The sequence below is a fragment of the Gavia stellata genome, chromosome 18 (assembly GCF_030936135.1).
Source record: "Gavia stellata isolate bGavSte3 chromosome 18, bGavSte3.hap2, whole genome shotgun sequence".
NCBI classification, from domain to species: Eukaryota; Metazoa; Chordata; class Aves; order Gaviiformes; family Gaviidae; genus Gavia; species Gavia stellata.
In genome coordinates this window covers 17,215,431-17,233,312 of record NC_082611.1, presented here as the reverse complement: position 1 = coordinate 17,233,312, position 17,882 = coordinate 17,215,431, and the positions used below count along the sequence as shown (strand labels likewise).

The 17,882-nt window shown below is 40.4% G+C and overlaps 1 protein-coding gene across 1 annotated transcript in view; it reads left to right on the top strand.

Moving 5' to 3' along the window:
• The window catches only part of ADCY9 (adenylate cyclase 9), an 89,285-nt gene extending 71,616 nt beyond the window's left edge, over nucleotides 1-17,669 (top strand). Inside the window, exons 7-10 of the mRNA XM_009808682.2 lie at nucleotides 3,063-3,222; nucleotides 6,235-6,383; nucleotides 9,368-9,409; nucleotides 15,412-17,669. Coding sequence (XP_009806984.2) covers nucleotides 3,063-3,222; nucleotides 6,235-6,383; nucleotides 9,368-9,409; nucleotides 15,412-16,600 — 1,540 coding nt within the window. The 3' untranslated portion in view covers nucleotides 16,601-17,669. The remainder of the gene's footprint in view (nucleotides 1-3,062; nucleotides 3,223-6,234; nucleotides 6,384-9,367; nucleotides 9,410-15,411) is intronic.
• The last annotated feature ends 213 nt before the right edge of the window (nucleotides 17,670-17,882 follow it).

The window sequence follows — 17,882 nt, the reverse complement described above, 5'->3', positions numbered from 1 at the left end:
TCTTAAATTCCTAATGACCAGGAACAGAAATAGTTTTCTGCAACCAGAGCCTAATGAACTGCTTCTGTTACCAACATGACTGATACAGAGTATTGATGCAAGAGAAAACAATGTATTCTGTTTGCCTTTATTTATTTCTAACATCTGTGACTTTGGTATTTAATATCCCACCAAATTGCTGCTATGCCAAAAGCTTTTGATTTGAACTATGGGAATTGATTTTAAACTGCCAGTAAATACAGAAATGATGGTAACATTCCCCATTACCCATTAATCATTTATGTCAAAGTTATTAATTTGAACTCCAGCTTGTGTAAACATCTTGGATGCTTTAGCATTTAAACCCTGTTGAGCTACCCACTGACACTGCATTATTTACTGATACTGCCCTGTAGCCATTAAATCTGTCTGCAGCTCGCATTGCTGTCTGGATTTAATGCACATCTTCCTGCGATGGAAGGGTTGTGTTGTATTCCCAGGCTTTCGCTGTTTTGTGAATGGTAAGATTTCAATCGTTTTAATTCCAGAGTGCAGAGCATTGTGATAAATAGCGGACCGAAAAAAAAAAAATCAACGCAAGAAGGTAAACGTTATCACGAGAAATGTGGCGTTGTCCTGGAATTTGTGCTAGCTTTTTTGAAACGCGCAGCTGCCTAAATAAAGAAGTGTCCTCATCGCAGGATTAACTGATCGGGTTCGCTGATGGATTTGTTGCTATAGTTCCCACAAGAATTTGTCCTGGCATGGAGGCTTGGCAAAAAAAAAAAAAAAAAGCAAGCTTTCTGCACCATGGAGTCCCTGTTGTGTGGGTTGGGGTGAGAGACGTGAGCTGCGCTGGGTATCTGCCGCGCTTTGCGTGCCACAGAGCCGGTTTCTGTGCCAGCCTACATGGGAGCGACCCGGCAGATCACGCAGAGCGTGGGCAGAGCTGTCGCTGATCTGCCTTCGGAGGGGCTGGCTTCTCCTGGCTCTGCACCCGGCTGCCGGGGGAGCCCGGCGATGTCGGTTAGCCCGGGAGTGCTCTGCCTTGGAGCCCGCTTCAGTTTCCTTTCTCACAGTTCAGCCATGTAAATGCTAATCCGAATTCGTAGGCTTTGGGAGAATTGAACTTTATTTTTAGAGGCATGAACTTGGGTGGCAGAAGTACTCGATACTGGGCTAACTCGGCTGCCACTGAAGACGGGCATAGTTCTGTCGTTGATGGTAGAGGCGACTGAGTTAGGACAGTATGTAACGCTTCAGAAAACCCAATTCTTACTCTGTAGAGCTTTTTCTTAAAATCTGATTTTGCTTTATATACAATTTTTAAATTTCTGTGCTTTGTTGGAAATTCTTTTTTCTGATGGAATATAGCTATAATTTTTGGTGTAAATGGGAGTCCGTTAAACTAGGAACGAGCAAATCTGTGAGCACCCTCTCGTGGGGCCCTGATGTATTACAGCATCTTCCATCCTGTTACCCCAAATTTATCTTTCTCTATGCGTTTGAGTAGAAGTTCCAGATTTTGATACATTAAATTAGAGAAGAGCTCTTGAAGCTTCAAAAAAAAAAAAATGCTTGAGCTCACAAAATTCACAGAAGTCTAGCCAGAGAATTAAAACATCATTCATAAACAATACGTATTTAAAGGTGTGGAATAAGTGTCATATGCACATAAAGAACTTTAAATTGATCCCGTTTTGTATCAGGCTTTTATCCAGCATAACACCTTGTATTTTAGACAACAGCGTTAAAAAATCAGTGGATAGCTCTTCTCTTTTAAAAGATATAGGTAATATGGAATAATTTGTGTAACTTTGGAGATTGTGAATTTCGTATTTAGTGTATGTTGTATTTATACTCTTTTTTTTTTTTCCTGTGAGCATGTCTGTCCAAAAACATAGTAATTATTTGCTGTTTGGGCTCTGCTGTAGTCCACTGTTAGAACAGCAGAATTACCTGCCCAGACCGATTCTGATAATTACATACATCCACAACGAAATGGCTTTGAACAAAGCTAACTGAACTATGTTACCTTTTTATGCCTTCATAAAAATTATTAGAAACTTGAACAGCAGTTGCAGTTTTTCTGGAGTGACTGATGTTTTCGTGCTTTAAGAAGCAAGTTATCCCAGGGATTTGTTTCGCTAGATAAATAACAGCTTTCTATGCAACGTCCTCGAGCATTCAGCATCCTTTCACCTTTCCTTATTCATTTTAACAATTAGAAATGCTCTCATTTAAGAAGTATCTCTGTTAAGCTGCTTTCCGGAGCTCTTCCAGTTGGCTCCTTCGGCACTTCACAGGTTTGGGCCGCCGTTTTATCAGCAGCTTGAGGCAAGAACCGTTCTTCCCCGCATGTTGTGCGGAGCCAACTGGGTTGCTAAGATAGATACCACCGGGCGAGCGGAGGAGCGTGTCAGCTGCCAGCTGGCCTCCGAGGTGCTCACAGCAACCACGTCTCAGGCTCTGCTGCCTGCCGAGGGTGCCAGCTCTCAGCCCACGCTCTTCTTCCCCTTCCCTCATGGGAGGGAACGCAGTCTGATTGCAGACGGGAACTTCTGTCGGGGTGGTTGGAACTGGGAGGACTGGTTTCGATTGCAGTTTAATGTTAAGACGGCGTGGATTTGCACGGCCCCTGGGTGACTGATCTGTTAGCAGGGTATACAGCCCCACTCTTCTAATGTTTCTGGTGTTATTGTAAGTAATTTTTTTTAACTTGTAAAAGCTTCCCCCCTCCGCACCTGCTTTAAGGCTAAATATTTATGAATGGAGAGAAGTCTTTCCTATGCTTACCTTCCAAGTAAGTGAAATTTGGAATGCAGTTTGCTTTCTCAAAGCACACCATCCCACTAGCTCTCCTGCCGTTGCTGACACCCCTTGCCGGAGCAAACCACCAGTCATCTTTCAGCAAAGGTGGATTATTTCCTGAACTTACCAACAGGTGCTATGGCACGTAATGTGTTGTGATTGCTCATAACAGTCTAAGTGAAGGATTTGAAGTTGCGTTATTGCAGGTAAATTAGACATATGAAGTGATGCGCTGAAATTAATGCCTCGATCTGTGATTTCATTTGTTCCAGAATGGCGTTCTTTCTGGAGGAGGTGATGACTTGCACCAAGCGTCTCCTGGAGGTGATATCTGGCTGGCTGCCTCGACATTTTTTCGGAGCAATCCTGGTTTCTCTCCCAGCTCTTGCAGTTTTTTCACACTTCACCTCTGATTTTGAAACAAATATACATGTAAGTTGTCGAACTCTGTTTCATAATCTGCCGGTTTGGATCTAACAAAGCTTGTTGATTGCCTGCTGTCTTCCTTCACCTCCCTCACACTTTACATCTGTTTGATACAGATCCCTTAGAGGGATAGGGCTTTTGTGTGTGAGGAAATGCCTAGTTTGTTATGTAAATACAGTCACTTACTTATTTGAAAACTCTCCTTCGAAAGAGGAGAGGGATACCTATAAATGCCTGCCTACATACATACTTTGTTTTTTTCTTAGACCAAACACTGCTGCAGGTGTTTATTCTAGATAATGCAAGTAGTGTATCTCAGGCTTTTCATTGCATTCATTCTGGTTTTGATTTAGAGTTTGGCGTCTCAGATGCTGTGTATACTTAAAAACTTTGCGTGCACGTTAGTGAATCTCAACAGCGAGAAGGTATTAGCAGTGGGTGTTTTTCCTTTGCGGAGTTAGATGGAGAAACTCAAAGGAGAGAGCTCTCAATACATAGACATGATTACCCCACAGGGGCTGCGGGAATGGTTAAAGGAATGCGATAGCTGTCTTCTGAAAAGGAACGGAAAGAAATCGGCATATTTAGCCCAGCCACAGAAAGCTCCACAGGGGATTTGGTGTCTCCTTTAATAAAAACATTCAGAAAGGGTGAACAAGGGGTTAAATATTGAGGAGGGGGAAGAATAGTTTAATTCAAAGGCTAACTGTAGCATAAAATCAATGCTTAAAAACTGTGAATAAAATGGACTGGAACCGGAGATGAAAGTTTGTTTCTCTGTAAGCTTCTCTTAGGTAGCACAGTGTACGATCCTTCCTTTCCAGGATCTTCAGGGAATTCTGTTTCACAGATCTCTTGCTATTTCAGGGCTCTGGGTATAGGTAATGACCAGATCCTCTTCATTCTTCCTATTAGTTTATTACTGGGTGTCGGGAAGTGTTTGTTCCATGGGAACGTGTAGACCAGAGGTTTTTTGGTCCTTCCTGTTTTAAATATATTATTCCGTGGTTATCACAGTCACAGAAGAGTTTATTTGTATATTCACATCCCATGTTTAAAATCATTTTGCAGCTTTTACCTTTTGTCAATTTTAGTTAACTATTTTTAAGCTGTAAATTTTTTTTTTCTTTTTTCAGTTTAATGATGGTCTTCCTCCCTCGTGACTACCAGTAAACTAATTGTAGGAATGTTTTCCTCACGCTGAAGTGAGCTGAAAGCCTTCAAATCTCTCAAATCTGGTTTTCGTATCATCCCATTCATCACCATCCTTGGTCATCTCTCCAAACTTTTAAAAATAATGTTGGAAAAACCATTTTATTAGTGTATTCTCGATACCTGTTCGGATCAGGTTGTTAGTCTAAATGCTTCAGGCAGCAGCAGTAAGATGGTGATGTTCATCACCCAACTGAGAATGAACTTTGCTTTCTTTCCTCTTGCAGGTCCTCCAGAGTCGTGGGGTGGTTGGCTCACTCTCCAAGAGATGTCCCAACTCGTCTTGTGCTCAGTGTTTCAACAGTCATGGAGCTCTAGGAAATGGAGTCAATCTATAGAGGGTCAGGTAAGTGTCATATTTTACTATGACATGGTTTTGCAAAGTTTTTTTTTATTCATAGCATTTTATACCCTCCCTGGATATAAAATAATTAAAATCAAAATTAACAAAAACAGCCATGAAAAAAAAAAAACTTTCCAAAGCCATGCATACATAGTAAAACATAGCACTTACTGACCCTCTGTAGTCTGGCTTCATGCTGGGGCATCACTTGGAGTGAGAACCAGTGCTCTGCCACTTTAGGAGACCTGAAATGGGGGAAAAAAAGTAAGTTTAAATTATGTTTTTTTTACGGACACTTCTGAAATTCCTTTTATCCATTTTTGAGTCATTTAAAAAAACAACAACTGTGCTTGTGGTTTAAAAATGGTAAATTATGTAAGGTTTTTTCCCATACACTGTGTCTATTTCTGAATCACATGCTTATTTGTTATGCTACAGTATTGCTAATCTGCAGTCTCTGCACTTCAGCTGTAAAAGGAATTCAAAATGAGAGAGAAAGGGAGAGAATGATCATTTGATACTGTAAAATGCAGTATATAGCTAAAACAGAACTCCATAATGCAGTTGTGGAGTTCTGATTTAGCTTGGATGGTCATGAATATTCTTGATAAAACCAAAATTTGTGCATCAGCTTGAGAGTTTTGACCGCTGTAAGATTGTATCTCAGGGAAATTAAGATATTCTGGGCAGTATATCCATCCTGCCCTTCCTTTTCTTTATCCAGTAAGGATGTGGAAAGGGAAAGATTTTTGAGATAGGGCATTTTGAACAGAAAATCTAAAATTGTCCTTTCAAATTGGCACAAGTGGTGCTGCTACTGAGCATCAGTTGACAACGACTGATACCTGCCTTTTGTTATCAAAACAGATTTTTCCTTATTTGAATTCACCTGCTGCTGGCCAGTATGATAATGTCCTCTGAGAAGTGTTTTTAAAGGTAGGCAGTTGGGTGAAGTTTTTGAGGGTGAATGCATTCCGCAGTTGCAATGCAGTGGAATTTTGACGTTTGGTTTAAAACAGACAGGGTCCAACCCCGGCAACTGAGAAGAGGTTACCATGAATGTTTACCTTTTTCTTTATTTTTTTTCTTTTTTATTCTTTTTTTCTTTTTCTTCTTTTTTCATAAGAAGACACACTGAGCTTTTTGCAAAGGTAAGCTGAAGGTATTGAAAGTTACTGAAATAATGGTTGTGTAATGCAGTAATACAAAACTCCATCTAGGGAAAATTGTGACAAACTACCTGTGCTAAAAGTTTTCTTGCTCTTTGAAAGGCAGACCTCCATCTTCAAGTGCTGTCTCCCGATACAGACACTGCGAGGGATTACTTACTGTGCATATAATACAGACGAAATTAGATCCTTCTCTTTCATATCACACGTTCTTTAATTTACGCTGGCATTTATATGCAGAAGGGCTCCAGTCAGCAAGAGGAAGCTAACTCGCGCTCTCTCTCTTTGTTGCAGTACACCATGTTTATGTGTTGCGCGATTCTGATCACCATTGTGCAGTACTGTAACTTCTGCCAGCTTAGCTCCTGGATGAGATCTCTGTTGGCAACCGTAGTAGGAGCAGTGCTTCTCATTCTGCTCTACATCTCCTTGTGTCCAGACAGGTGAGCATCACGCCTTAGCACTCAAAGACTGTGTTTTGGATGAACAAATTTGGTTTTCTCCACCAGTGAAGTGAGGGTCTAATGCATGGAATTTTAGTATCTGCCATGAATTTCTGCAGCATCTCAAACTTAATAATTTTATTTGGGAAGAGTTCTGCGGGTTTTTTCCAAGGATTTCAGGATGATATCTCAGGGGCCTTTTCCTGTAGTCCATTTTGAAATGACACTCTGTCCTCAACTGGTGTGTTTCTAGGGCACACTTATTCTTATCAGACCTGTAGAATTGCCTTTCACCATTTGTTTGAAAATATGTTTTATTAAGAAATTTCTGAGGCATTTGGTGGTGCCAGAGAGCCCAGTTGTTCCCCCACACTCCTCTGGATTTATTTGTGCCCTTAGGAACCCTGTGTCTGTCTTCCACCTCCTTCCTCAAGGAGTTTTCTGCTATGGAAGGCAGGTGCTTAGATTTAATAGGATTCTAATACCCTGTCTCCTTTCTCACTTTCCTGCCTTTTCAGAGGATGCTGCAAGACAGTATCCAGAGGAATCACGTTAATGCAGTTTCTGTGCAGTAACCTTAAGGCTTTTCAGTGTTTCCGCTGATACGCAATTTTCCCCATAGGAGAACTTGTTTGCAGTATTCTCCTTCTATTTTCTTGCCAAGGGAGTCAAGGGAGTCCTTCCAGCCATCCACTCCTGTTGTCAAAATTTTAGAATCAACATGCACTTCTCAGTGGCTTAAGAAATATCATAGCCTTTGGCATTCTTACCATAGCGGGGACTTTGCAAGGACTTCTTGTGCTAGATTGTTCTATCAAAAGCCCTTCCTTTGACCCTTCTTCAGAGGCCTGCTGAATCATGTGATGAAAAACATGAAAAAGCCCCAAACCAACCAAAAAGAGTTTGCATATGCATGTTTTGTGTGAGTATTTAACTTTTAATCCCCTCTTCAGATATCTTCAATGGTGTCTTTTAATCTTGATCTAATTTATATAAAAAAAGACAGGGAGAATAAAAGTCACCCCTTAACATATGTTCACATCTGTAATTTGGAATTGGCTGTAAGGGTTGTAGGAAGAAAGTCTTTCCTTGGAAAAATTAACTTGGAGCTGGAGTCAGTTGACAAATGGTTTCTAGATCATATTAGTCTAAAAGAAAAATCCCTTTCTTGTCTTTCTGCAGAGCACTCAGGCAAGGAGTGCAGGACAGTTCTTTCTAGCTTCCGTGGAGGGACGTAGTGTTTAGATTCTGGATGTCTCCCCTTTCTCATCTTTGATTTGTCCCTTTGGTTTTAGTTGTCCAGCTTACCTAACGTTGTCTCTCCTCCAGCACACTAAGTGACCCTCTCCCAGTACGAAAGCTGACTTTCCACCCGTTGGCTTTTTCCCTTGTAACAGTGACACTATCCAACCACCAGCTTTACTGGGAAGTTAGTCCTAGGTTTAGTTTCTCAGGAGGGTTGGTGAAGAGCAAACCCTTGATGCCATTTCTTGACTCCCTGGCTACTCTTCCGTAATTCCCCCCAAGCAGGGGTTCTTGCAGATCTTTCAGCTCCATGCGTGCTAGCATGTCTGCATGGAGCTAGTGTGGCATAACTAGATGCTGGTTCACGGCAGAGCCTTTTAAAATAGGGTAATACAATGTATTTGCGGTACCAAAAGTCTTCATACAAAGGCAGGCAGCGAAGCCGAAGCATGAAAAAGGTATCACAGTGACTGACATTCCCTTGAGTGAACCTCTGCGCATCCGTGTCAAAGGCATTTTGTCGCAGAAGAAAATCAGGTTTGGTGCCATAATTGTAACTCCTAATTCCTTATTCAAAGACAAAATTTTAGAACAAATTATATGTGTGATTATTAAATCAGCTTGTGCATGAGCTCTGTATTAAGACTTCATGCAGAAAGACAGCCACAAAACTTGGGATTTTTCCTGTGTTTCAACTTTATTAAGGGACTGGGAAAGGCTGTTCGCAAGCAGAGAGGTGGGGACCTTGCTGTTGTATCAGTTCATAGCATCAGCTTTTGCTGACTACTAAAGGGGTGGTATGAATGCTAAAGAAACGTTATCTTAAGAAATTTTGCTACTGATAGCATATTTTTGCCTGTGGTTCGAATAGCGGTGACCATTAATAGGCGAAGTACGGAAATCATGGAATATGTTGTTATTTCATCTTTTAAAAATAAATATTTAAAGCAATAGAGCTGTTCAACTGCAGATCTGAAAAAAATATTTATAGAATTGATCATGAATAAAAATAATACAGCTTAAATTAGTGAGACCCATAACTTCTGTTTGTTAATAATAACTTTTTTGTTCCCCTCTTATCATTAGTCTGGATAATATTTTTTGTCACAGTGGTAATTGCAGATGGCAATCTGCAGCGTAATGGCAAATCCATTCCGCAGATTTCTTTACTTCTTTTTCCAAAAGTAACTAATTCTGAGACTTGCAATACTTGATTGCAGTAGAGAAATTGTAGTGCAAGTAAACATAAAAATTGCTTGAACTGCTTGCTTATTTTCTGTAATGGCATTTTCAAAAATAGGCTCTATATTTATCTGGGTTTTTTTTTTTTTGTTTTGGTGTTTGGGTTTTTTTGGGGGTTTTGTTTTTTTAAAATCTTTGTATTGTGTGGTCAGATAAGATGAAGGCATAACTGGGTTTTAGAGTTCTGAAATTGCTTTTCCATGTTTCCAAGGTAAGATTGGATTGTTTAACAATTACTCGTTCCAGGCATCATCTTGACTGCGTTATCATCAGTTACCCTTTAGAGGTGTTTGCATCTCTGTGTCTGACTGTAGTTGCTTCTTCCAAGCAAAAAGTGCAGATAAGTCACGTTCAAACAAAGTTTGTCTGAAGCTTGTCAAGCGTGCAATGCAATTATTGGTCCTACAATCTACATAATAGAAAAGTTTAAAATGCTAACTGAAATTCTGGCAGAATGCTTTAACTTTCCTTCTGATATCAATGCTTTTTTATTTCAGCTCCATGGAAACTTTTCATCTAGATTTGGCACAGAACTTTAGGTAAGCTTTATATACAATTACCATCTTTATGTTTAGGGATAGAAAAGTTTTTCAGTCAATTATATGTAGCAAAACTTTGCATCCATGGTAATGCACCTGGGAGTTCAACAAATTGGTTCAGCGAGTTGTGTTTAAGCTCCTTGTGTATGTAATTTCCTTTACAGAGGACTTGGGTATGACCAAAAATGATCAGAGAACTGATGCTGCAGTCATTGAGTTGTGTAGTGCTATTTTCTTTTTAAATTTGATTTCTAGGAAACAGAACTATGGGGCAGCTATATAAAATAGCATCTGTTTTTCTAGTAGTAGCAGTTTTTAAAGCATTATCTGTACATCATGAGCTATTTATTTGATTTCCTTGGTGGATTTGCACCATTCAGAAGCGTGCTGAGTTGGATGCTGTCCACAGCTGGCCAGGTGAGAATTCCCTGAGGTAGAGGAGCTTCAGCTGACAAAGCTGGCTGTGAAGCCAGCTGCCTTCACCGGGCTGGAGACATGCTGGCGATGACAGTCTGGGTGCTGTCTGCCACCCTGAGCTTGCTCAGGCAGAATAGCGAGTCGTATCATTGAGAGCAAATGAAATTTTAGCCCCCAGACTTTTAAACAAACAAACAAAAATCTTTCCCTAGGTTATTAACAGCCACTTATAAATAAACGCGTTAAAGATTCACTGCAATTATTTCAGTGTTGAACTTCTCATGGTTTTATTGCAAGTTTTGCAATACCGTTTTTAAAGTGTTTTCATTGGTCTTTGGTATTAGAAAAGTATGTGTTAATTACAAATTTGGGAGCGATACTGGAGTGATGTTGTACTTGATTGAACTAATGACCTTGTGAATATGTGACTCAGTAATTCATGTAAACAAGCGTGTATTCAGGAGCATGTTGCTTTTAGTGGGAGTACGTATCAAAACAAAATTACTTTTTAAAAAATGTCACCTACGTGAATGCTATGGTAGTTTAGAAAACGCGTGGTTTATAAGTACAGAGAGATGATAACTGTGCTTTCACGTTAGATATTTATTCACCAAGAAGTTAGCACTTACTACAGTGTTGGGGGGTTTGGGGTTTTTTGTTTGTTGTTTTTTTTTTACATGGGTTTTCCTTTTTGTATGGCTTTGATTCATGAAAGATAACTTCATTTTCATAACAGAATTCCAGTTCACTAAATCCAAAATGGAAACTTAAAGCCAAAAGAACAGAGGCAGCTTAATTTTTTTGTAAACTAAAACACTGAAGGGAGTTTGCTGAAAAGGCACTGTACGGAATATTAAAGCATGGTGATCACTGGAAGTAATGTTTTCAGATTGATTGCCTGAGTTTGGATCCTTAGTGGTTTATTACAAGTTTGTGAAATTGCCGAACCTTTTGTGTTGCTCAGAATTACAGACGTCTTGCCCAGCGCTGACAAAAGCTTAGCAGGCTCCTGACCAGCTGCTGATCACTAATAAATAATTCATTCTGCCTTAAATAATTGACGACCCCCTCTTCCGTTCAGTGACTCTTTCTACAACATCATTTATTAGAAATCTGGAATGAACTATCAAGTATTGTTTACATGCAAATATTTTTCTTCCATAAATATATCATATAGCTTCTAACTCAGGACGAATAAAGGTAAAAGCGGATAAGAAACCAAACCACGCAGAAGATGTTATTGCAAACAGGCGTGGAGTGCGCTCTGCCTGCTTTGCAAATCCTAGCTTGTGATTTAAATACTGAATAAGCAGTGACCAAAATATCGGGCTCATTAAACATTTCTAAACTTCATTTTAAACTTTTTATTATGAGATGTACTAGATCTGCACTTTGACTCTCACTCCTTCAGTTGGCAGAAAAAACGCCTGTACGTTGTGCGTGTATTAATACAACGTAGCGCTGCCCTTTCTGCATGGCGGCAGCGGCTGTTTTGTCGGCTCAGTTGGTCACTGGCTCTGTTTTAGTGCAGGAACCGTGTCAGTCCAGCGTGAGCTCTGTTAGCAGTCCAGACTCCACTGATCTGAAGCTGTCCAAACTTATAAATTGACACAATGCTTCTATGTGTTGGAAGTTAGAGTTAATCCTATTCTGTTTCTACCATTAATTTGTGACAGAATTTGGCTTCTCTTTTCAGGGCTCTTTTAATGTACATTATTGAATATCACAGCTCTAGAGTTCTGTGCAAACAGAATTTCCCCTTTATCCAGGTGGTGGAGTAATAAAAAGTTGAAACTCCTTTATCCTAACAAATATTTTTGCTGTTCCTTTCTCACTGAAATAAACATATAAATAAGCTTCTCTGCTCACCACAGTCAGCACAAAAGATTTTCCTGTGTTCTAAGAGGGCCACACAAACTTCTTTGTTTTGCATGCCTTTAATGAGGTTATTCCCTTTTCTTGATAAAGAATTGACATAATTCTTAATGTTGCATGGGAAGAGAGATACTAGTAATGGTAATGAAGTCTTAGCACAAAGTTCATCTCTGGACTGTCCACGCTATGCTCAATAAATCAAAATACGGCATTTGCCTTGTTTTCCAGACAGACAGTTCCTCAACCCAAAAGAGATATGACCATAAACTTTGTCTTTTAAGCAGGAAATATTTCTCGTTTTCATTCATTGCTTATCTCAGAGCAGGTAGGGTGTATCATTTTCCAGTTTGTGACTGCTGGAGGAGGAACAGTGATAGGCCAGTTGAGGTGGAAGACTGAAATTGCTTGATGGTGGGGGGGCGGTTTATGTGCGTCCACTATATGTTCTTCATCGAAAGCAGCTGTTTGATTTCCCCTTTCCGCACTGTTCCACGATTGCATTCTTTTTTAAGATTTAGCAGGCATGCATCCTCTTTAAATATAGCAAGATATCCAAATCCAAACATCGGTTACTGGCTCAGAAGCAAAATGGCTTTCCAAAAATCTTTATAAGTGGAAAGCCATTATCTTTATGATTTGTGATCAAGCCAAAGGAGATTCTATCTCTGGAGCTCTCACTTGTTCCATATTCAACACACAGCCTGGATGAAGATGCCAAGTTAATAGTTAGGCGTCTGTGCCAGGAAGCACTTCACCAGTTTGAGTTAAAGGAACATTGTCAGCTTAAGATTTCAATTTGAATTATTTTTAAAATTGGTTTTCTGCTGCAGCACCTCATAAAAAGTAGAGCTTGAAAAGATGTGAGGGTGCGTGATCCTTTCTGTTACAGGTGTGGGGGGTTTTTTTCTTCTTATTCTAAAGGGTAGCTTAAGGTCATCTTTGCTAACTAACTGTGTAAGATGATTTATAGTCCTCTAGGTCCTGTAACCTGGTTGCTGCAACATCCCGAAATTTGATTTCCAAATGAGTAAGGTGTAATTGCTCCCTCCTTCAGGCTGGCGTCGCTTTTTGTACTAACACTTTTAGCAGTCGCATCGTGATCAAAAATGCCTGCTCTGGAAAAGATACTGCACCTTCTTTTCTGAGATACTAACCCATTACCTTATTAATGAAATCAGGTCAGCTTACAAGTGAGTCACTCATTTCACACGCAGATCTCTAAGGTTGTACGCCCACGTGGGAAACAAGGTCAGGCCAGCACTTGAGGAGATGATTGAGAGCTCGCAGATGCCGGTACTTCAGCAGTGGTGAATGGGAGGCAGATCTTTTCTTAAAAGGCAGATTTTCCGTTCAAGACGAGCCGCTTTTTGTAACGTAAAATTTGTGGCGCTTGCCTAATTCATTTAAGAGGAATTAAAGTACTTTGAGGAGTATTTTGTACAATAACCTGTAAATACAAAGCCTTAAATAAATCCCTGTGGCAGGGATGTTTGATGTTAGAGCTGATTATCTGGATGAAAATCGTGCTCTCAAAGGAGTAACGTGTCATTGCTCAGATCCTCTAGCAGATCTCTTCCCACAAGATAACGGAAAATAATGAGCTGTTCTGAGAAGAACCTGAATCGGGCTCCTTAACCGAGATTCATTCCTCACCTTCTCCAGCCTTATTTATTCTCTAAGATCTCTTCTCTTACTTATCCTCCCCTCATTTTGTTTTATAAGCCCATCAAACTGGGGGGATATTCTGCCACCTACAAAATAGGTAGCAAGGATTGTATTTCAAGAATTGTTACCATTCTACTCATTAATAACTTAGCCTTTGTCTTAGTCTCTGACTTGTCCTTCTAGGGAGAAGATGAATAGGTTCATAACAGAGGTTCTGTTGAGGAAGGGAAGGAGTACAGCAATGCACCAGCAATTACAGGAATCTGATTGTGGGGACCTATTCTGTGAGCTGGGAGTAATCTCCTCCTTTCATTCTTCCCCTGTGGTTTTTTTAATATCAAACCAATAAAATGAATATACCTTCACTTCTCCTGGGGGAAGTATATTTATGGTTGAAAAAAAGAGGAGTTATTTCCAACATAATATGCAGTCTTAGCTTTAATATGAAATTCAACCTGTAAGCTCTCTGTTGTAAGTATTTTACTTACGGGAAACTTTTTCTCCCATAGGCTTACTATGATAAAAGCTAATAGGTACAAACAAAGACCATAGCACATACAAATGTTTTCAGAGATTGTGCACATTCATCTGTTTCACAGCTGTGCTATGTTTTTGCTTCATCATGCTTTTCTGTCAATCAAATGTTTGAGAAGGAACATTCAGAAAAAGAAACTGGGTCTGTAATATAGGTCAATTGCTAAAATGTCTGCTTTGATTTCAGAAGTGGAAGCATGTGCCCCATGGACATGAAGAAACAAATTGAACTTGGAAACACATAAACAAATTCAGTCCTCTTTTCTTGAGCTGTTGCTACAGTTGTGCATTGAGTTTTAATCTCTTTTGCTAACATACCTTCATAAGAGGAATACAGACACTGAGAAACGGATTGCCTTTCTGTTTTTCTAGGAGAAAGGTTGAGGAGATGCTTTCCCTTATCAAACTATCTCTTAACTTGAAAAACTTCAGCATGTGTCTGCTCATATCAAATCTTAAGCTTTGGCATAATTTTACAGAATAAATTGCAGTTAAGTGACTCCAGAAATCACTGCATGCCAATCTGTCTGGGTTTAGACTTAGTTTCTAGGATTGCATAGGTGGTGTCTTCTCAGATTAGATTGGTGTCTTTGCATCTCTTCAGCAAGTTGAGATCGTAGACTGCAGATGTCTCCTTGTTAAGGGCGGTTTGGCACTGAAAGCATCCTCCATCAGTGCTTCATAATCTGCATAGGCAGTCGACGAATTGTCAGAAGGATTTGAAATATTACTCTCAATCTATGTGAGACGTGACTCTTTTTTTTTTTTTTTTTGTAATCTTGGCACGTTGAGAAACTTTGTCTCCACCATAAAAAGCTTCGGTGGTTATAATGTAGAAAAGATGTCAACCCGGAGCTCCATATTCTCTGCTTTCATGCAGGAGATGTGCAGTTCTCCATGAAGTGTCTTGTACAGGGTTATCTTCTTCCAAATCCTTCATATGGTAACATTAAAGCACACTGCGAAGGTTACTGGTCTTTGATGAGGAGACAAGGGAAAAGCACTAGGAGTATATAAAGCAAATGTTTCTGAATATTGGAGGTAATACAAAAAAAGATAAATTCCACAAAACTTAGACACGCATACCTCCTGTACAGATATGTATACATGTGCACGCATATATCTAAAACACACAGAGGCATTATTAAGCATTTTTATATCCATATTTACATGTAGTGCTTTTAGTTATATATTTAGATATAATGGTAAGTGTTTCCTTGGTGAAGTCCTTAAAACAGGACTACCATAAAGGCTGGGCAGTTTCTGTGTTTGCTGAACCTGATGATATCCCTTTAAGGAAGTACTCAGTGAGTTTAAGAATGAAATTAATTCTTTAGCATGCTTAACAGCAGATAACTTTATCAAAGCCTATTTTATAATTTAGTATGTAATGTACACTTCCTACACTTTTTTCTAGAAAAGGATTTCTAACTACGGAGCAGAAATGGCAGCGCCCTAACTCTGTGTTTTTAAATGCACCTTTTGTGTTCTTCCCTTTCTTCCGCTTCCAGCTCCAGAAACAGCCCGTGCAACAGTTCGGTGCCAAATGACACGAAGAGGCCAGCAGACCTGATCGGTCAGGAAGTGATTTTGGTTTCCTTCCTTCTGCTCCTCCTGGTCTGGTTTCTGAATCGAGAGTTTGAGGTCAGTTACCGCCTCCACTACCACGGAGATGTGGAGGCTGATCTTCATCGCACCAAAATTCAGAGCATGAGGGATCAAGCTGACTGGTTGCTGAGGAATATTATTCCGTACCACGTGGCTGAGCAGCTGAAGGTTTCCCAGAGCTATTCCAAAAACCACGACAGCGGCGGAGTAATCTTTGCAAGTATCGTGAACTTCAGCGAGTTCTACGAAGAGAACTACGAAGGAGGCAAAGAGTGCTACCGAGTCCTGAATGAATTGATTGGGGATTTTGATGAGCTGCTAAGCAAACCGCATTACAGCAGCATTGAGAAAATCAAAACAATTGGGGCAACCTACATGGCCGCTTCAGGACTGAACACCTCGCAGTGTCAGGACAACAACCATCCCCATGGACATTTGCAGACCCTTTTTGAATTTGCCAAAGAAATGATGCGAGTGGTGGATGACTTCAATAACAACATGCTGTGGTTTAATTTCAAACTTAGGATTGGCTTTAACCACGGCCCCCTCACTGCTGGGGTCATTGGCACCACCAAGTTGTTGTATGACATTTGGGGTGACACTGTGAACATTGCTAGCAGAATGGACACCACTGGCGTCGAGTGTCGTATACAGGTGAGTGAGGAGAGCTACCGCATCCTAAACAAGATGGGGTATGACTTTGACTATAGGGGGACAGTCAATGTGAAGGGGAAGGGTCAGATGAAGACCTACCTTTACCCAAAATGCATGGACAATGGGATCGTGCCACATCACCAGTTGTCTATATCTCCAGACATTCGGGTTCAAGTGGATGGCAGCATTGGGCGATCTCCGACGGATGAGATTGCCAACCTGGTGCCTTCTGTACAGAATTCTGATAAGATAGCACATGGCACAGATAACTCAGAAACCAAGGACATCCTTCCTTCTGCCAAGAAGCTCCAGAAAGACGCGGCGAGAGCAGAGGAGAGGTGCAGGTTTGGCAAAGCTGCGGAGAAGACTGACTGTGAGGAAGCGGGAACTGAGGAGGTCGATGAACTGACAAAGCTAAATATCTCTAAGAGTGTATGATGCACTGTCAGAGTTGCATGAAGTGCTCTGTCTATAGAAACACAAAGACATTTGCAATTGGCAGTTTTCTTTTCCAAGAGAGACCTTCTCAACACCTGGGTTGTACGTTTGTTTTCATTTCAGCGCCTGGTGCTGTGTGGATCACAGCTTTTCAGGGCTTGTTTTCATCCATCTCTCTCCTCCATGCCCCAAATCACATCAAAGCTCCCCAGCTCCCTGTGCAACCATCTTACAGCTGAGTAGAGGATATTAAGTGCCTTCAGATATACTCCATTGGACTCCCTGTCAAGGTACAGAGGCCCCAAGTGAAATCATAGCTTTGGGCATTTATCTAATTTTAAAGAAAAGAAAAGCTGTGGTTATATCATTTTTATTGTTGTTTCTCACAAAACACTTTTTTTGGCTAATGCAACTCCTTGGGTTTTTTATATCTCTCTGAACAATGTTTTACTGTTATCAGACCTTTTGTATGTAAACACACAGACAAATGTGCATGTATCTACCATATGAGACTGACATAAAGTGCCAGTAACGTACCACAAAAGAATGTCTTGGCGAGGGGGTGACACAATTTGACTTTGTGTTGGGCTGGAGGAGGAGTTCTGCAGCGGCTCGACGTGTAGTTAGAGTAGGCTGAACAACTGCTGTAGTTTTATTCTCCTTTACCAATGCTTTCTTCAACCTTAATGTGCCATTGTGTGCTTTGGATACACTTCTTTTCCATATAGCCAATGAGTTACTGATATGTGGGAATGGAATAAGGGTTCGGACTTCACCAGCTCTCAGGACAGGCTTCCAGAAGCAGACGAGTGACCACAAGAGTGTTACAATTCAGGTCTTACGAGTCTAAAGCAGTTTCATGTTACTCCATACCCTAGCTGAATTTGCGAAGGTAGGTGAAGTTGGTATCTCTAAGCTGGTCTGTTTCGAGAGAGAGAGAAAAGCGAAATAAATGTTTTGGGAATGCCTTTATTTATTTATTTATTTTATTCCTGGGTTTATTTTGTTCGGGGGTTTTTGTGTGCGTGTGCGGAAGGGATCAGGAGAGATGAATTGTTAATTGGTTTAATAAGAGTAATAAGATGGTGTTTCAGCCTCTTTGAACTACCAACCACTGTGAGGATGTTACCTAGGCAATATTTGTTTCAAAGCTGGTGAAACTTCCGAAGCCACCGAACGCAATTGAGTATCCCAGCTTCCCTCTGTGCTGAATCAATGGTGCTGCACAATATTTTTCAGGATTTTTCCCCCTACACTGTGCTTTTGCAGCAGGGAATAGAAC